This window comes from Colletotrichum orchidophilum, assembly GCF_001831195.1.
Source record: "Colletotrichum orchidophilum strain IMI 309357 chromosome Unknown Scaffold_85.1, whole genome shotgun sequence".
NCBI lineage: Eukaryota > Fungi > Ascomycota > Sordariomycetes > Glomerellales > Glomerellaceae > Colletotrichum > Colletotrichum orchidophilum.
Window position 1 is genome coordinate 86,105 of NW_019173041.1, and position 18,663 is coordinate 104,767.

General features: G+C 53.5%; 7 protein-coding genes across 7 annotated transcripts; 4 read left to right on the forward strand and 3 right to left on the reverse strand.

Moving 5' to 3' along the window:
* Positions 1-314: 314 nt before the first annotated feature.
* Positions 315-1,387, reverse strand: CORC01_09413 (uncharacterized protein; the record flags this gene model as incomplete). Its single annotated transcript, XM_022621042.1, has 2 exons — positions 315-936; positions 993-1,387. 2 exons carry the CDS (start codon positions 1,385-1,387, stop codon positions 315-317), a joined length of 1,017 nt encoding a protein of 338 aa, XP_022472430.1.
* A 1,381-nt stretch (positions 1,388-2,768) lies between these two features.
* Positions 2,769-4,216, forward strand: CORC01_09414 (alpha-1,3-mannosyltransferase CMT1; the record flags this gene model as incomplete). The annotated part of the gene is made up of 2 exons (XM_022621043.1): positions 2,769-2,895; positions 2,976-4,216. The coding sequence occupies 2 exons, from the start codon at positions 2,769-2,771 to the stop codon at positions 4,214-4,216; spliced, it is 1,368 nt and encodes a 455-aa protein (XP_022472431.1).
* Positions 4,217-4,351: 135 nt separating this feature from the next.
* CORC01_09415 (uncharacterized protein) lies at positions 4,352-5,113 on the reverse strand (the record flags this gene model as incomplete). The annotated part of the gene is made up of 1 exon (XM_022621044.1): positions 4,352-5,113. One exon carries the CDS (start codon positions 5,111-5,113, stop codon positions 4,352-4,354), a length of 762 nt encoding a protein of 253 aa, XP_022472432.1.
* A 2,021-nt stretch (positions 5,114-7,134) lies between these two features.
* Positions 7,135-7,974, forward strand: CORC01_09416 (methyltransferase; the record flags this gene model as incomplete). Its single annotated transcript, XM_022621045.1, has 1 exon — positions 7,135-7,974. One exon carries the CDS (start codon positions 7,135-7,137, stop codon positions 7,972-7,974), a length of 840 nt encoding a protein of 279 aa, XP_022472433.1.
* A 38-nt stretch (positions 7,975-8,012) lies between these two features.
* Positions 8,013-9,042, reverse strand: CORC01_09417 (haloacid dehalogenase-like hydrolase; the record flags this gene model as incomplete). Its single annotated transcript, XM_022621046.1, has 2 exons — positions 8,013-8,819; positions 8,926-9,042. 2 exons carry the CDS (start codon positions 9,040-9,042, stop codon positions 8,013-8,015), a joined length of 924 nt encoding a protein of 307 aa, XP_022472434.1.
* A 596-nt stretch (positions 9,043-9,638) lies between these two features.
* Positions 9,639-10,688, forward strand: CORC01_09418 (ribosomal L18p/L5e family protein; the record flags this gene model as incomplete). The annotated part of the gene is made up of 2 exons (XM_022621047.1): positions 9,639-9,745; positions 9,827-10,688. 2 exons carry the CDS (start codon positions 9,639-9,641, stop codon positions 10,686-10,688), a joined length of 969 nt encoding a protein of 322 aa, XP_022472435.1.
* A 3,699-nt stretch (positions 10,689-14,387) lies between these two features.
* On the forward strand, positions 14,388-18,282 carry CORC01_09419 (cell wall biogenesis protein Mhp1; the record flags this gene model as incomplete). The annotated part of the gene is made up of 3 exons (XM_022621048.1): positions 14,388-14,445; positions 14,745-16,839; positions 16,890-18,282. The coding sequence occupies 3 exons, from the start codon at positions 14,388-14,390 to the stop codon at positions 18,280-18,282; spliced, it is 3,546 nt and encodes a 1,181-aa protein (XP_022472436.1).
* Positions 18,283-18,663: the final 381 nt, after the last annotated feature.

An 18,663-nucleotide genomic window follows, 5' to 3' on the forward strand; every position in this document is an offset into this window, starting at 1 on the left:
TGATCATGAATCAGCGAAAACTGCGTCCACTCATAGCATAGCTACGTGTTGTCGTTTAGCACCTACGAATACACAAAAAGCGTTTACATATTACGTCTTATGGCGGTCGCCGGTGACATGGGTCATCTGAAGACGCCTGGGGTACTGTCTAAGATGTTACGGGTTCTCGTATGGACTTGAATTGATTCATTAAAGAAAGGCCGTAGTGTATGAGTATGCTCATCCAATCTTCTTAACTTTGCTGGTTCACCATTGTCTTCGTGGCTCGGTTCTGTTATGAGTATGCATAGGCACGACCCTGTAAGTAAAATCCATTAACCTCTACTCCTCGGAAGCTCCACGGGAGAGGCGCCCGGCAACTCAACAGGAGCAGGCGGGTCTCTTCGAGGCTCTGATCCATACACTTCGGACGGGCCCCGCCCGACGTACATTTTGTTATGTTCTGTGTTGTCCTCGTTTGTATCTGTCTGAAGAGCTTCACTCAGTTCGTAGTTGGGAGGCTTTGAGGATGACCTCCCCCATGACCTGAAGCGGCTTCTCCGCTTCCCCTGAGGTTCCCCGGTTCGCTTCTTACGTCGCATAATGCAAATGGCAACAATAACAGTGACACAGATGATTGCGACGCCGCCAACGACGCCGCCGACGATGGCGCCCGTATTACTGGACCCCTCGGACGACTTGGTTCCGTCTCCCGGGGAAGTTATCTGGCTTGGTGGCAAAGTCGTTTGAGTTGCGGACGGAGATGCGACCGACCGTATCGTGGTGTCCGAAGCAGACGAGGGTGCCTCCGAAGTGACAGTGATGCTGGGGACAGTGGCGACTGTTGGTTCTTTGAGCAAAGTCTCTACTGTAGCTGCGGCACCACATGCGATATATGAGAAGCCTCCTTCAAACCCTCCTTCGAGTATAACGGTAGAACAGAATCGATCCTTTTCACTATTTCATTTATGTGAGACTCTTTTCCGTTGTGTCTTGCAACAGAGAGAACTCACCAACTAAAAGTCGTCAAGCCTGTGATGCCCGTCTTCCCGCAGCCAAGACTGCAGTAGTGAGAGTCGACGCAGTTGCCAGCTAGTCCGCAATCCTTTGCAAGCATCACGGTCGTGGGGCAAAACCCCCAGAGCCCGCGGTCTATGTCCTCGCGGCAGCCGTAGCCCGGGTCGGCCGTCCTCGACTTTATCGGATCGCCTTCGTAGTATCCACACACGGTCAATATCGAAGTGACTTGGCGTCTTTTGAGGTCATCATCCCAGGTATTGGTCCCATTTCGCGAAGGAGTCTTTGTTGGCTTTGGCGGTGAAACGGGCGCAAAACGGAGGTTAATTGCTAGGACGGGATGGCATCCCAGAGCAAACAGAAGAACAAACAGGAGAAGAGCTCGGGGCATACTGGTAAGCGGCACTGAGACGACCAAAGCCACTCGAAAGTGAAAGAGATACAGCAGGACTTTCCTGTTTGTAGTTCTTGGTAGACCACCCAGGATGGCCTTTTCCCGTTCTTCTTTTGTTTGGTACTTTTCCAGGCTTGATCGAAGGGTTGGTAGAGAAGCTCCAAATGGCATTCTAGTGTGACCCGAGATTTGCTATATTGTTTGATTGTTTGACGCCGGTTCCACGCGAAAGATGTAGCTATAATAACTTGAGGCGGATTTTGTGTGACCAAAGATTATCGTAGAGGTGCAATGAGCAGGGAACTGTACGGAACGATAGATATCGCGTTGTCGCATAACGAAATTCAACGAAAAGGACGGACAGCCCGCAGAACGAGAAAAATAAACAGCAAGCATGTTAGACAGGAAACGTGGCGGTAGGAAGACAACCAAACTATATACGTAGCGCAGCAAACCGCCGAGGCGAGGAGATCCAGCCTTCTCAGCTCATGGCCATGGCAACGTAGGCCTTCATGTGGGAGAGAGACTCGACGCGAGGCTCGTGGGCGGTCTTCTTGGCATATTTCTCCATTGTGTTTGGCTCCATTCGAGGACAAACTTGCAAACAGGCGAGAGTTTAGAAGGAGGGCACTGGGAACTTGTTCTGTTCTGTCCCGACAATCTGGTAACACCCTGGTATCTCATTTCCCTTCGGCTTCGGTGAATCACCGTATGATTATCGAGTCCTGGGCGCATCTATCAACAACACCCATGCATCGTGAGGGAGCAAGTTTCTGTGTGCGCCTCAGCGGAGAGCTGACCAGGGGAAGAGGAAAATATAAGGAGGTATGCTCCGGGTACAGTCCCCGGGTGAGACTGGAAGATTAGGTTAGGGAGATGGGCGCAATGGACCGAACATCCAGAACCAACATGATGAAGACCAGAACGCATGAGAAACCGCCTTGGCTGCGGGTTCATCATGGTGTACTGTAGTGGACCAACCAGGCCGCGTGTGCGAATCGCGTGGTTAAGCGCCCGCAGAGAGCCCTTGCACCTGATTTCTTTTACCGGGGGGACGATGTGCTCAGAAACTTTGCGTCTCTTCCTGCCCCCGACCAACGGACTCCACGGATGTCGACCGTCCGACAGGGCGCGCATCTAGGTTACTTGGTGGTCCTCAATGGCATTGGCACAAGGTTGGACAAGCCCCCCCTCTTGATATGCCCATTGCTGTGTGTTCCAAGTCGGAGAGACGCGTTTGCCCGTACATCCATTCTGTCACACTCAAGGCTGATGATTCCAACTCTCCTTCCTTTTCTTTATGTCCTTCCCCCTCCTGGCTTTTTACGCCTCTCGGATCACGATAGTAATGTAGTGCTCGATTCTTCGTGAGCAGACCATGCCGAGACGGAGACTCAGCACTATCGCACGGGCGAGCGTAGTGTGCCTATTGATCATCAGCTTGCTGGTCGCATACGATCTGTTCTCAGAGCGCGAATACTTTGACGTCGCGGACAAGTCATTCCGTACGACCTTCACCACACAACTCACCTGCCTCGTCAAACCCGATGTCGAAAGAAGACTAATTGACTGACACTTGACTCAGGAAAGCCAAACCCGACCGAGGAAGCACACGGCGCAGCCCCACACAATGGGGGAAATCGGACAAACACCGCCACAGCATCGCCGGCGATCACGCCGACGCCGACGCGGGTGCCGGTGGGCGTCAGCTCCACATTACCGGACGCCAACCCGGAACACATTAGAAACGCATCGCTATACATCAACGCAATCCTCGACGCAGACGACAAATCTCTACCCAGGCTGGACTGCCCCCGCCCCGACATCTCACGCTACCAGTACCTCAAACCCATCACTGCCCTCAAGAAATCCAAGTTCTTCATCGCCCTAAACATACGCGAGAAGGCACACCTCCTTCCGCGGCTGCTGGGCTCCATCGTCGAAGCCCTGCGCTTCCTGGGCCCGCAGAACTGCGTCCTCTCGATAGTGGAAGGCAACTCCGGTGACGGTACTTACGAGATCCTCCACCTCCTCCGCCCGGAGATTGAGAAGCTCGGCACCGAGTATCATTTCTCCCGGAGCGATCTCGACCCCAGCGCGGGGGACCGCATCTCCAAGCTCGCCAAACTGCGCAACATGGCCCTCGCGCCCCTTGTCTCCGGCGACCCCTCAAAGTACGCCGCCGACGCCGTGGTCCTCTTCCTCAACGACGTGGCCATTTGCCTGGAAGACATCCTCGAGCTCGCGCACCAGCGGCTGTACCTGGGCGCCGATATGACCTGCGGCTTTGACTGGACCTACGTCGGCCCAGATCCGACTTTTTACGACGTGTGGATCAGCCGCACCATTGCGGGCGATTCCTTCTTCGAGATCCCGCCCGACGGCAACTGGAACTCGGCGTGGAACATCTTTTGGAATGAGGACACCTCGCGGCGGCGGTTCTTTGACCACAAGCCGCTGCAGGTATTCTCGTGCTGGAACGGGGCCGTGGCGATGACGGCGAGGCCGCTGCTGGATCGTCTCGTGAGCTTCAGGGCGCCGAGGCCGGGCGAGTGTTATCAGGGTGAGCCGCAGCTGTTCTGCAAGGATATGTGGAATGCCGGGTTTGGCAAGATTGCGGTGGTGCCGAGCATCAACTTGGAATACAGCGACGATGCGGCGAGGAAGATCAAAGCGGCAAAGGGCTACACCAGTCAGTGGGTGGGAGACGAGGACGCAATCGAAGACTTCAAGGTGGACTGGAAGGCTGATCCCCCTGAAAAGGTTAAATGTATGGCGAATTATGAAAAGCAGACGTGGGAGCCCTGGAACCAGGCGCTGGAGTAATGGGAATAACGTGCCCATGATTGTAACCTCGCAATGTTGTTATTGGAGCTGTTTGCTTTTGTTCCTATCTGCACTGCTATACATCCCGGATCTTCGCGCCTGACTCTCATCAAAGTGAAGCTAATATGTCAATCATCACTCTTTTCGACTCCTTTCTCTTGTATCATCGCCATCGTTGATCGTCGTTTGACGCCCTCTGACGCCCTTTGAAACGAACACCTCCCAGCAAGTAGAATCATCCAAATCCAGCTCGATCAACCTCCTCGACAGCTGAGGCGTAACCTTGCTTTCCTCATCGAATGCTCGAAGCCTCGCCCACGCCTGCAACATCTCCTCTACCGCCTTGGCCCTCGATATTTCAGCCTCGGAGAATCCTTGGTGTTCTATCTCGCAGTGGCAAGGTGCCCCAGGTTTTCTGGCGAGCTTTTTGTTGATCTCTTCTGGGAGGATAGCTGTCGTTGGAGTTGGGGTTCTGTCCTCTTGTGCGGCTCGTCTCATCGGCTGAGGTGACGAAGTCGTTGTGTTGTGTGGTCGCACAGAACCCTTCGACTCCTTCTTGGAGGCGACAGAATCTCTCCCGATACCGAGGTATACGCGAATTCGACTTCTCCATTGCGTTGCCAGGTCGGTAGCCTGGGCTTGATGAGACCTCTTGCACAGCACCAGCTTAGCGAGTCGCTCGAGGTGGTTCGAGGCAGACGCCAGGCTGCCACTATTGATGATATAAAGCACGACGGACGGAAGCTCTGATCGAGACGCTTGGTTGATGGGGTTATCGCAGGTTGGCTTGTTTTTGGAGTGGCCTTGACATCTGTAACAAGAGCTGAAGTTGATGTCGAGGCAGCTTTGGAGCTCGTTGGTGCTTTTCAGCCATTTAGTCTTGGCGAGGAGGACCATGATTGCTTGGAGATAGATTGTCACTTTTTTTCCTAGTGAAGCGATGTGAAGAGAAGTTGCTGCTACTCATCAAAATGGGATCCAACCTCTGAGATATACATAAAACCACCCGTTTGCATGGAGGCGACAAGGCTGGATCAGGGGCCAGCGAACCACCTCTCCATCACAGCCCTCGCAGTGACGAGAAGCCACGGCGCTGTTCATGGAAGGGCTATAGAACGAGTTGAAATGCAATATGACGTCCAGAGCCGTCCAGAGCTGATCTGAATCCGAGCGCCAGCAGCTACTGGGACAGTTTTCTACAGTACAGTGAATATCTGCATTGGCGAGTGAGGTGGCTGCAACAAAGAATATAGCACGTACAGACCCTACCATTTGCAGGGCTGTCCGAGACACAAAAACAGCACAAGTTACAGTTTGTCTCTATTTTCTTCCGTGTCTTGGTTGAGCAGGTCCTCTGATTAGCAACCCCAGACATGAGCAGTGGACTTGTTACTTATTGGATGAGTACGGAGTAACCGGCCTACGCACCTAGCCGCATCTGTTTTGTGCTGTCGGTTCCAAGAGTTTTCAGCGATGGCTTTTGATACCTGTTCGGGCGGCTGCGCCTGCTAAACAACAGACAACCCGGAAGTGAGGCAGGCTATCATGCCATTGAGCCTCCTGGTGTAGGCAAGCCTTGTTGTAATAGAGAATGATACTCTATTGGTTTGGCTCTAGTAGTGGAATGACCGAGTGCGAGAAAAGACCAAAAAGATGAGGGCACCTCATCAAACAACATGAGTGGAGATAACCCTCCTTGGAAGCTCCTAGACAAGACAGCCAGTGCGTTCATCGAGCTGGATATTCGTGCCAACCTTACCAACAGGAATCTACAGCAACGTGGTTTCCTTCAGCCTCAGGACTTTCCAAACGGAGGGTGCAGTATTGATGGAGGGATACGATGAAGCCCTGAACCTTCTTGAACATGTCAATATGCTGCTTCCCGGCGGACTAGTCTTGGCGAATACAGAGCAAACGGCACCGTAGAGGGAAAGGGGGGTGCGGAGTTTTTCGTTCTCTTCGCTAACAACTATACAAATTTGTTTTCTCTTAGATTCAAGTGACATGACCAATTGATCTGAACTGATTGTTAATCTGTTTCCTAGCCTCAAAGGGTAGAAAGAGGAAGACAAGGTGAAAATGTTTTTTTTGCCTAGTTGGGTAGCCCCGGTCTCTATAAGACTTACATCGCGGTATCTATTGTGTCAAATTAGGCATAGCGAGGACCTTCGAGCATACTTGACTCTGGCCTTCTTCACCTGCTTCCCCCATTCCCTTCTCCTCAAGTGAGGCTCATGCAGCTATGCACTGTCCATACGGGATGGCATACCGGATCATCTAGCAGGCCCAGCGTAAGGTAACGCGTGACGCCAGGCGGTTCCTCTCACCGCTTGCCTCGGGACATTATCTCTTAATGGCTAGAAGGTTTTGTTTTGCAAATCTGAGTTCCTGTGTCCTGGTTACAACGAGACATTACCTCTCCTCTGCATGACTGAGCGGAAAAGGCCGCTTAATATCATGACTTGGAAAGGTTATTGCAGCTGGAAGACAACTGATTGAGTGAAGAAAAATCCATGTTTCTTGATCCCGTCGTCTTGTTCCGGGTCTGGCTCCGTGATTGTCGACAAGAAGCAAGTCGACCACTTGGGTCTGACCAAGGGCCCCTGACACTTGGAGGAATTTGTAGAATATCCAAAAAGTCCTATGTGTAAGGGAGTCGGGATCGTAGTTATAGCACTATTACTTCGCTGACTCACAATTGACCAACAATATTTGTGCATCGTGGAGGAAACTAGCGCTTGTGCCGATTGCAGATCATCGGATTCCGTTGCCGACGGAGTAGTAAGCCCGGACTTTAAGGACTTAACTTTAGTTAAATGGCCACCGACATCATATCACCCAAAACTTCAATGTTGCGCCGATTCTTTGTAGTTTTAGAGAAAACAAAAAAACGCATTGACTCCGCAGAAGCAACCAGCATGGACTTTGATTCTGAGACACAAGCAACCTCATCTCAGCGCATGTACACCGCGCGAGCAGACAACTATGAGAACTCGTTCCATCCCGACTGGACCAGGCGCTTCATGGCCGTTGCTGAGATTCAACCCGGCGAACGCGTCTTGATTCTGGCTTGCGGCACCGGCCTCGAGGTCTTCACCGCTGCCGAACAGGTCGGCGAAACGGGCGAGATCATCGGTCTCGACGTTACTGAAGCTATGCTCAACAAAGCGAGGGAGAAGCAAGAGCGCCTCAAGCCTAGTGCAAACATTCGTCTGTTCCTCCACGATGCCACCAAATTGGACACCCTGCCGGAGCTCGACGGCCAGAGCTTCGACGCCATCCTTTGCTCCAGCGCCTTTGTTCTCTTTGACGACCCAGAAGGTGTTGTTGCGAAGTGGCGCAACTACCTCAAGCCGGGAGGCAGGGTAGTCATCGACATCACGCACGAGGACAATTTCAAGATCGGCCTCATTCTGGAGAAGGCGGCCAAGCGCCTGCGGTCAAGATTTCCCAGCAACAGATCCTGGATCACAGACAAGAACTCCTTTACAAAGATTCTCGAAAGTGCAGGGTACGTGGTGGAGAACATCGAGCTGATGCACGATATCTCTGGCCAGGGCGACACGTACTATGGTATGGACCAGATTGACGAGCAGTTTGATCATATAACTAGCACGTCGTTGGTCACCAGTCTCCCAACGGACGAATTCAGGGATCAGGTTAGGGCTCTGTTTCATGAGGAATGGAAAAAGGTTGCTGTTGATGGCAAAGTAGTGAACGTGGATGCGCTTTATATCTATGTAGCTCGGAGAGTCTAGGCACGAATATCTAATAAGAACCCTTCATTATAGTATCTCTACAGTTTCGCCTTCCCATTACCCTTTAGATTCGGCTTCACCGGGACCTTTGGATGGTCGCCCTCCAATGCTAGTCCAGTGACTTTCTCGAGCTCTTCTACCGCCTCATAGGCCCTGCCTAGATGGACTTTGATAGTGTTGAATCCTTGTTTCTTAGCCTCCTTTAGGTTCTCGCCAATATCATCCAAGAACACGATATCCTGTGGCTGGATGCCCTCACTCCACTTGAGGGTCTGGCCTCTCTCAGAACTCGCATTCTCAGCGGCGTACTCGTTCAGTCTCTCAAGCGCGAGACGATACATTCGCGGATCCGGCTTCCTCAAACCAGCATGAGCCGAAGAGATGAACACGTCAAACAAGCTGCGAACGGGGTCGTCCATGAAGTCCTTTCTATGCAGTTTATGGCCCTCGGGGAAGATGACGGTGTTGCTCAGCGCGGCAAGAATATACTTCCCACTGGCCTTGAGCTTCTTCAGCGCCGGGTACATCCACGGGTCCGGGGGGATTGAGTTGGTCATCATGGTGTTGAAGAGGTACTTCGCATCGACGGTAGGGAGGGGTGGCGTCTCTTTGGGGAGAGATGCGTTCTTGGCTATTTGGGCGGCGTAGAATGCCTCCCAGCGGCCTTGGTCGTGAAGATCTTTGGTGAAGCCCTCGAAGAAGGCCTTGTCCATGGGTATGGAACCCGTCTCAAGGCGGTGCCAGAAGCCAGTGGGACTCGTCTTGGAGATGGAGTAGTTAACCCATCCTGGCGGAATACCGAGGCTGAGCTCATAGTTGAGGATGGATTGGAATGGTGAAACGACCTTGTCAAGTCAGAACAATGGCCGGTATCTTGTTTTGGCAAGGTATTTGTAATGCAAATTCAGACATTGCCCGTGATGAGTTACAGGTATGGGCCATTGTACTTACACACACACCACCAATATCAAACAAAAGCACCTTGGGTTGCTTAGAGTCGGTCATATCGTCCACGGCTTCGAGAACGTGATCAATCAGAAAGGTATCGGATTCTTCCAAGGACTGCATGGCTCCGAGAAATGGCTCCGCGAAACGGCAGATTTACATTCTCTTCAGGCACTTGTAGTAACCTACAATTCGGACCAGCGTTGCAAGCCGTGGAGGTGCCGAAACCTGGGGGAGACGCCTGTCCCCACCTCGGCGGATTGTGCCTGTGGACCTCGGCCCAAAGCACTTAGAGAGGGAAACCTTCCATTCAATCGGTCACTCGAGATGAGTAAGCTCATTTGCACGGACCAGCTCGTCCCCGGCCGAAGTTTAATCCCCACGTGACTCGTCCCCGACCTGTTTTGGGAGTGACAATCGAGAGGGGAGGTGGGGCCGCACATTCTAGGGCTGTCTAAAGCCCACAGAGGAATATTATCGCGACAAGTGTGCCTGGGACTTTTTTTTCCCTGACAACCCTTTGACAACCACCCACACCGACAAAAGTTGAGCCAACCGCCCGCTCATCAACCGTCAAGATGGTAAGTTGAGACATGACCATCAGCTTGTCCACAGCCTGCAAAATGGCCGAACAAAAAATTGCGACAAAAACTCTGCAGCCAGCAATGGCAAAATGGCCCCCAGCAGCAGACAGAAATGTCTCTTGGGTTTAGGAGTCAATGCAAGATGCTTCGGGTCAACAGGCCACATCTGAAGCGCAAATTGCTGACTCGGGATCTTTCGCACAGCCTTTCCACAAGTTGGTGAAGAACAGCGCGTACTACAGGTTAGTTGTTACCACATTGAAATATTTCCTTGACTTTCAAGCCTGGGGTTCGAGACCAGAGTTCGCTGACCTCCCAACCAGTCGCTTCCAGACCAAGTACAAGCGTAGAAGATCCGGCAAGACCGACTACTATGCCCGCAAGCGCCTGATCACCCAGGCCAAGAACAAGTACGGTGCCCCCAAGTACCGTCTTGTGGTCCGCTTCACCAACCGGGACATCATCATGCAAATCGTCACCTCCGAGCTCACCGGCGACAAGGTCTTCGTTGCCGCCTACGCCCACGAGCTCCCCGCCTACGGCATCACCCACGGTCTCACCAACTGGGCTGCCGCCTACGCCACCGGTCTCCTGATCGCCCGCCGTGCCCTCACCAAGCTCGGCCTCGACAAGACCTTCACCGGTGTCGAGGAGGCCGATGGTGAGTACACCCTCACCGAGGCCGCCGAGACCGACGATGGCGAGCGCCGTCCCTTCAAGGCCAACCTCGACGTCGGTCTTCACCGCACCTCCACCGGTGCCCGTGTCTTCGGTGCCATGAAGGGTGCCTCCGACGGTGGCATTCTCGTCCCCCACTCCGAGAAGCGCTTCCCCGGTTACGACATCGAGTCCAAGGAGCTCGACGCCGAGACTCTCAAGAACTACATCTTCGGCCAGCACGTCGCGGAGTACATGGAGACCCTCGCCGACGACGACGAGGAGCGCTACAAGTCCCAGTTCCAGCAGTACATCGACGATGACGTCGAGGCTGACGGTCTTGAGGAGCTCTACACTGAGGCTCACGCCGCCATCCGTGAGGACCCCTGGAAGAAGCTTGACCGCTCCAACACCAAGACCAAGGAGGAGTGGAAGGCCGAGTCCAAGAAGTACAAGACCAAGCGCCTCACAAAGGAGGAGAAGGAGCAGAAGGTCAAGGAGCGCATTGCTGCGTACCGCGCCGAGTAAATTCTTCCCTCTATATCAAGCGGTTTAATTCATTCACACGTGTGGTGGGGTTCGGTATCTGGGCAGGCATTTGACGTTTTGGCATGACACTTTCGCAGTCTTCTCGGGCGTTATCAGGCAAAAAAATCCGGAAGGAGGATTATGATGGTCAAGGGAGAAGGAAAAGAAACTCCTGAAGAATTCAATAAGAATATCCCAAATGCCAGACGTCAAAAGTTGTTGACCACCCTCGAATGTAATCCAAATGAAGGAACGTGAGAAAACAGTTTCAGCAACCAAATCTTAGTAAGCGTAGGTAACCGCCTCGACGATGTGCCAAACGAAACGTGTGCGGAGGACGGCGCTACTGTAACGTGGTGCCGTATCGGCGGCGCGACTGCGATGCTTGATCGCTCGCTAGTCGCACTCGATGCACGCCGTGACAGGCGATGGACTGTCAGCCGCCGCACGGTAACGCAGATTGGCAGACATGTGTAGTGGCGAGGCGGAAAAAAGGAGGGTATGAGACCCCGCATGGAAGCACCAATGATATCAGATCATGCAAGACGGCATTGGGAAGAGTGACGATCCCTTACGAGAATCAAGAGATGATGGCATCTACAGATTGCTAGAGCCGCGGAGGGTTCCGGGATGGCGCAAAAGGCTATACCGGTAGCTCCATCCACCCGGCGATGATGTCGATATGGGTACAGAATGTTCCCAGAGAGATGTTGGATCTGAGATGTTTATAGCCTCTATGCTTCCCCCATTGACTCCACAGTAGGTAATTCTGCAGCTACCGCGAGGCAGAAATGGGTCGACGAGCGTTGGGTCCCACAAAGCGCCCGAAAACTTTTGCATGGCGACATAGATGAAATTGAGGAGACACTGCTGGTGTGCGGCAATTCGAGGAACTCTGCGTGCGTTCGGGAGCCATCGATGAGCCCAGAGTCGTATTTCGTCACGTCGCGCGCGGGAATTACGGGATGAACGGACTCAAAGAGTGCATAGCGGCGGGATGGGAGGGTCGTAAGAGGCGGATATTCCACCCAGTCACCATTGTCCCAGACCCGGAGCACATCATTTCATCTGGTGAAAAAAGGAATGGTCTGCTGGGGAACACGGCACACTGTTGCAGAAGGAGTTGAGGAGACGAGAGCCCACAATCGCGCTGCTTGCCGCCGCGCAGGGTTCCATTCATGAGTGGATGAATAATTGGCCTTGTAGCGGTGTCCATTATCTGCCCCTTTTAGACGAGGGGACACCGCTGAATGTTAAGCAGGGGATACCCCTAACGGCAGCTCCGTTGAGTAAGGGCCGCGTGATCTCGCCCTGCTCATGGGGCGATCAGCCGGTCACGCCTTGGACAACAGAGGCCCGTCTTGTGTATTTATGCCCATGGGCTCGTGGATCGTTTTCTTCCGAATTAATGCAGACATGGAGGGAGCATCTGCACCCTGAATTGACGCCGCCGTGCGTGATAGTGTCCAACGGTGTGCCCTTGAGTTTGAAGGTTACGGCTGCGACAGGCAAGTGTAAGCTTGGTCTGACTTGTCCATGGGCGTTTGGCGGCTTGCCTTGATGGCTGGCTGGCAGGCTGGGCGAGCGAGTCCAGTGTCTGAGTAACTTGGCAGGCCGCCGCCCCGGTGGTGAACTGTGTGGTCAGTCTGGTGCTTGAGAGGCGCGCGATTAATAAGAGCCCCCATCTGCGTCCAGCCCACGTCCTCTTGTGACTCTGCAGTAGTGTGCGGTTCTAGTGGCAGGTTGCAGAAAGATGCAGGGCTGTTCGCCCGCTTGCGAATGGAAAGTGATGGCTGTGTGGTGTCACTGTGTCGGGGTTGCCAGGCCCTTGGCAACGGCAACGAACGCCAGGGAAATCAGCTGGAGCAGCAGACGGAGGTGAGGCCGGCGGCGAGAGACTAATTGACTGAGAGAGTTCCAGGTTGCTCTTTCGCTTTCCTGACGTTCAAGATCCCCGCTGGCGAGTGGAGAGAAACGGCAGTGGCATCCAACCAGAGAAGAGTCAAAGCAATCCACAGGCCACCTGCTGACTATAAGTCTATAGGGCGACGGAGGTTCCCTACAAGTACATGGGTACCAGAGCCAGGCTACTAAGGCACGGGGCACGAATACCGCGACGCCGGTGCCTCTGGCCGTGTCAGACAGGTTCCTGCTGCGTGCGGTGAGGAGGCACGGACATGCGCAGTATCCGTACGCAGTAACAATCGAGTGTGTTGTATGCGTGTCCGCGACAGATGCCCTATCTCAGCCCAGCTACCGTGCTGCTCGTCTCAACGCGGCGGACCGAGTTTCTTACCCGGGGATCTGATCTCCAAAGCTCGCAGTGCCCACGAGAGGGAAGTCTGGGGTCGGGATGGAGCGAGCCGGGAAGACGGGAATACTCAGGCACGCAATAAGTTAGTCTGGGAAGATTGATGGTTGAGGGCAAAAAAAAAAAAAAGGGCCTTCAGTGTTGCATGAAAAAATGTACTGGGGAAGATTGCGGCACAAGATGTCCGTCCGTCTGATGGTAGTTGACGCGGGACTTCCCATCGCGCCAGGATAAGGTACTTTGCGGACGGCAGGTGAGGGACGGTATTTGTCTCCAGGGATGGTCGGACTTTGTATTGGGATGCCGTTGAAGACTATTTTGTCTTCTGTACGTCGCTTTTGCGGGTATAAGGTACCTACCTACCTTGGTCAGGACGAGAAAGGGAAAGCATGGCATCTTGTTGGTGATGGATAGATTGACAAGGAAAGCACGACATTGGTGACTTCCCCGTGTATTCGTATCTTACCCATCGATCTAAGGTATCGATCAGGTCAGCTTTCTCAGGCCGAAGGTCAGCCAAGACCGGCTGGCCCCCCCAGCTGCCCCGTCTGCCCACTCCGGTGAAGTGGTGTCTCCAAATCCAACCAGGCCGGGCCATGGCGTCGCTCATCTCCTGCCAATGACGAGATGCGTCGCCTCTAAAAAGGTTAATGAACCCCCCGCTAAAGCTGCCACGTCCGGCCTTTCCTCGAAGAACCTACTAACCTTACGGCAAGGTACGGACTCCTTGGCTGCTTCCCATTGCGCTCACTGTTTTTGCTAATCTTTTAGGTAGGAATACCTGCCGTCCCCTCTTCTCCCCTCCCCCTCCCCCCATCCCCCCATCCGGACCCGGACCCTGACGTGAGGTATCCGAACCTGCGAGTCTACCAAGTACTTGGTCATCGCCCAAGATCACCTCGACTCTGCGTACTGCCACCACCTTCTCAACCAACATCCCACGCCCGCCCACCCTTCCACACCCTACACGCCTATCAACCCGGCTTTCCCTGAGCTAGACGGATCGAAAAGCGAGGCAGCTGTCCGCTCTTGCTCCGAATCAACTTACCGGAAGGATACAAGGTGGTGTATCCTAGGGACCGGGGCCACGAACCTCGAAGTACCCTCCACCTCCCGCTCCCGCCTCCTCTTAGAAATCAAGCAAAAAGTCACCCTCCAAGTCTGGGCGCGCAACAATTCTATTCCTTTCTGTTGCGCCAAAAAAGAAGAAGCGATAACCACCCCCTCCTTCTTCTACTCCGCCAAGCATCTTTCTCGTCGTCGCCTCCTCCTCGTTTGCTCGGTCGACTGTGTGCCTCTTGTTTTCCTTCTTTTTTCTGGACCTGTTGGCGGCCCTTTGGTCTCTCATTCGTCTTCTACCCTTATACAGCATCTCTGCGACAATCGTTATGGAGCAGGTTCATGGAGTAGATGTTAGCTGGATGACCCACGGTGGCTCTCCGAAAGGTATGCAAAAACGTCCCATCTGACCTCATTCTCCAGAGGAGCTAGTTGGCTGTCGCGCTGGGCCCCGGTAACCCACTCACCACTCATATCGCCTTCGCCAACGCTGCCCTGCACCCGCATCCCAAGCCAAGCCGACCCAGATAAGCAGCTCGGAATCGACGCTCTCTCGTTTCTGGCCTGTGGATATATCCTAGAGCCCATCACTTTTATCCCCCTTCTTTCTTGCCTCTATGTCGCGCACGACTTCTATACCCAAGCCACCAAACATTTCCCCTGCTAATCTAAAATGCGCCTCACAGACAGGCCGCCGAAATCAATACCCATACGACGATCTTCGACGTCTGCACCGAAAGAGTCATCGCCACTCCCCTCTCCGACCACCGGCCAACCCGCGGTCTATGGCCAGACCAATGGCACCGCCAACGGCGCAATAGACCCTGCAAAAGCGACGACAGAAGGCACAAAACCTATGCAAGTCTCGAGGCCGCCTCTGGGAAGAAGCCCATCCAACGAAAAATCACCAGGGCCTAACGGCACTCCGCCAACCCGCCGGAACTCGTGGTTTTCCAATATCTCTTCCAAGTTTTCCTCTTCCCCCGACAGCAAAACCGCCCAGGCATACCAGCAAGTACAAAGCACACCGCCAAAGGACTCTGGCCCAGTGCCTCCGAAAGTGACTCCCGCAAAGAATGCCGTGCTCGCACACGCCGCTAAAAACGATGGCGACCAGCCGTACACCCCAGCACCTCCCGGACGCGGCCAGGCCGGCTTTCTGGGGGTCTTCCGCCGGCTGTCTTCGTCTGGAGGTGTTTTAGGACAGGGAACGAGAGGGACCCACGGCCTGGTAGAGCGGAAGGTTCTGAACGTCGACCGCAACCGCGAACGTTGCCAGATTTCGGACTTGCATCAGGCGAAACTCCGGAGGGTCGCATTCAGTGTTGATGTCGAAATTGCCCCAATGCCCAAGTACGTCGATACAGACGTGCCCTTCAAAAAGCCACTGGAGAAGTCAAAAACCAAGAAGATGACGGAGAAGGGAGAGGGCGAGGCACTAAAACACCCGAAAAGCCTTGAACAGCAGAAGGAGCGCGATGGCCTCATCCACACAACCGGCGAGACCGTACCAAAGGAACCGGAAAAGGAAGGAACGGACTCGGTCAAGGCCAAGGAGGGTGACACGAACGGTGCAAGTGCTGCACCTGTGGACAAGGAGAAGGACAACAAAAAGAAGGAGAAGAAGAAGAAAAGCGAAGAGGAGAGGAAAGCTAGGAAAGAGAAGAAGCGGAAACAAGCTGAGGCCAACGGCACGATCCCCATGGAAATCCACGTTGACGACAGCGACTCTTCCAGCGATATAACCCCAGCCGCAACGCCCAAGACGACAGCGTCCCCCACAACAAACCCCGTGAGGATATATCGCCGTTGTTGCCAGTTGAGAGAGACGCCCATTCTCAAGAAGATCACCGAACAACTGAACAGCCCTTCGAATTGCTCTTCCGATATCGGCATGGTGCAGAAGTTGGATTTGACGGGTTACTGGATGCAGCTGCCTGACTTGATCACTCTAGGCGATTACTTGGCGGTCGTGCCTGTCAAGGAGGTTATCTTGGAGAATTGCGGCCTCACAGATGAAGGCGTCAGGGTGATATTGGCCGGTCTCTTGGCAGCAAAGAAGCCTGATTCAAAGAGGCGGAAACACACGCAGCCAGACGGTCTCACTACGCAGGGCGGCTTTGTCGAACGGCTCGTCCTCAAGAACAACAAGATTGGGCCCGAGGGTTGGAAGCATATGTTCCTCTTCATCTACCTCTGCCGAACGCTCAAATTCCTCGACGTTTCGACGATATCATTCCCCCGTCCTGCTCAGCCATTACAAAACGGAAACGGGCACGGCCACCACTTGCTCAGACATAATTCCAATGATGAGCAACCCCGGAACATATGCGCAACCCTGTTTGCCAAGGCCATTGGCGAACGACTGGGTGGCGCTACATTGGAGCTACTCAATCTCGGAGAGACTAATCTTAATTCGGATGATCTCGGCGTGGTAATAGACGGTATCATTCAGTGTGGTGTAAAGCGACTTGGCCTTGCTCACAACAACATTGATGAAAAGGGGCTCAGGCATGTTGCCAGATATCTATCCCACAGCGGATGCGAAGGCCTTGACTTGGGCGGCAACGATCTTAGGGACCAAACTGATATCATTGCCAGTGCGATATCAGAAAAGGATTCTTTGTGGGCGCTCAGTCTGGCTGAGTGCAACCTAAAGCCCGGCTCGCTATGCAAGATTTTCCCTGCACTCGCGCAACTCAAAGACTTCCGCTTCATCGACCTTTCTCACAATCGGGATCTGTGCAAATCGGACCCCAGTGCTATTGGTCTTTTGCGCAAGTAAGCAACGCCGATTCACTGAACAAGACTAAGAAGCTGACAACATCTAGGTATCTACCAAAGGTACAGGGACTGCGACGTGTTCATCTTGCCGATGTCGCCATGACCTCTGAGCAAGCAATTGCGCTTGCTGAAATTCTTCCTGAGGCTAAGATGCTTGCTCACATCAGTCTCCTGGAGAATCCAGAACTCGTCAAGCTTGCAGACGCCAAGACCGAGGATGCTCAGGAGGAAGCTTGCGCACTCTATGCATCATTCCTGGCTGCCACACGTGTCTCCAAGACTATTGTGTGTGTCGACATCGACGTACCTAGCGACAACTCTGGCGAGGTTGTCAAGGCTTTGGCTAAGCAAGTGGTTGCCTATTGCTTGCGGAACATGGAACGCTTCCCCATCGGCGACATTAGCGCGGTCATTTCTACAGTCCTGGTTGAATCCCAGGACTCATTGCCAGGCGGCCCAATCCCACCTTACCCCGATGTCCTCGCACACCTCGTCGGCCACGATGTTCTCAGAGAAGACTCGGACAATGAATCTGCGCCGGACGATGACTACGTTATTGGAGGCACCGGTGTTGTTAAGGCTCTTACTTGCTGTCTTAAGAACAGGGGAGATGAATCAAGAAGGCAATCTGGCGAGTTTATCCGGGATTTCGAAGATGGTGTCCCGGTACCTGCGAGCCCGCGGCCAAAATTGCCTCCAGGGAAGGCAAAGGATATGTCCAAACATCTACTTGCCAGTGCCCGCAAAATTCGCCAGCGGCTACAGCCTGCGCTGTCCAAGGCTAGAGTCAACCCGCAGGAAGATGAGTACAACTTGCGCAAGTTGATGTTCCTTGACGTCACACTCGCCAACATTATCAAACGGTTCGAAGATGAATTCCCCGAGACTCGTGTGTCCACGGATGAGGCATCGGAGACCACCTTACCCAGCCAGAGTGACAAGCTCGGTACCTCGCTATCCTCGACGGAAGACCCTGATCAGCATAGCATTCCGTCCGATGTCGAGGACGAAACCGGCCTGTCAGTTCGGTCCGGTCTGCCGCGCACCAATTCGACGTTGTCGCACACCTCGAAAGCCCTTGCTGAAGAGGAGGGTAGAATGCACAGAGCTGGCCACAAGATTCGTTCCGGAATTATCAAGCCCGAGTACTATGGCATGCTTAGCGGTGTACTCGAAGTTGGCCTCGACCCTGAGCATACAGCTATGCTCCACCAGATGGTTGAAGAAATCGACGACCCTGATTTGACTCAAAAGGTTGAGCGAAAGGGCATCATACGCGTCTTCAACGAGGACCGCGATCAAGTCCGCGAGGGACTTCGGGCACTTGATCCCATGCACTGGGATCGGTTCGTTGAGAGTCAGGAGAAGGCCCGTGGGAACGTCAAGTCAGGCATGACAAACAGCACGAAGCCAATCGACGAGAACGCCATTGAGGACTGAGCCCTTGCTCTCGCACACCTTTGTCACCTTTGCATAATACGGCGGCAAATATGCCGCCTTTTGTATTCATAATTGGCTCGACATGAATTGTTGGATTGGGAACTTTTTTGAAACGGCGAGAAGCAAGCAAAGGCGTAACGCGAGGAGGGAGTCCATCATTCACAAAAAAACGAGATTCCCTCTTTGCGTCTTCAGAGACACGGAGGGCTTTAGGTTCACTTTCTTCGGTCAGAAATTTTGGAATGTAGATGGATTCATCTCCGGCGACCGCAACAGAGGAGTTCATCGGAGGCGAGGAGGAAAACAGTCGAAGCGGGATACAGTCGCTACTGAAACCTGTACTAGTGTACAACAACATTCTAAAGAAATGACCCCATTTCC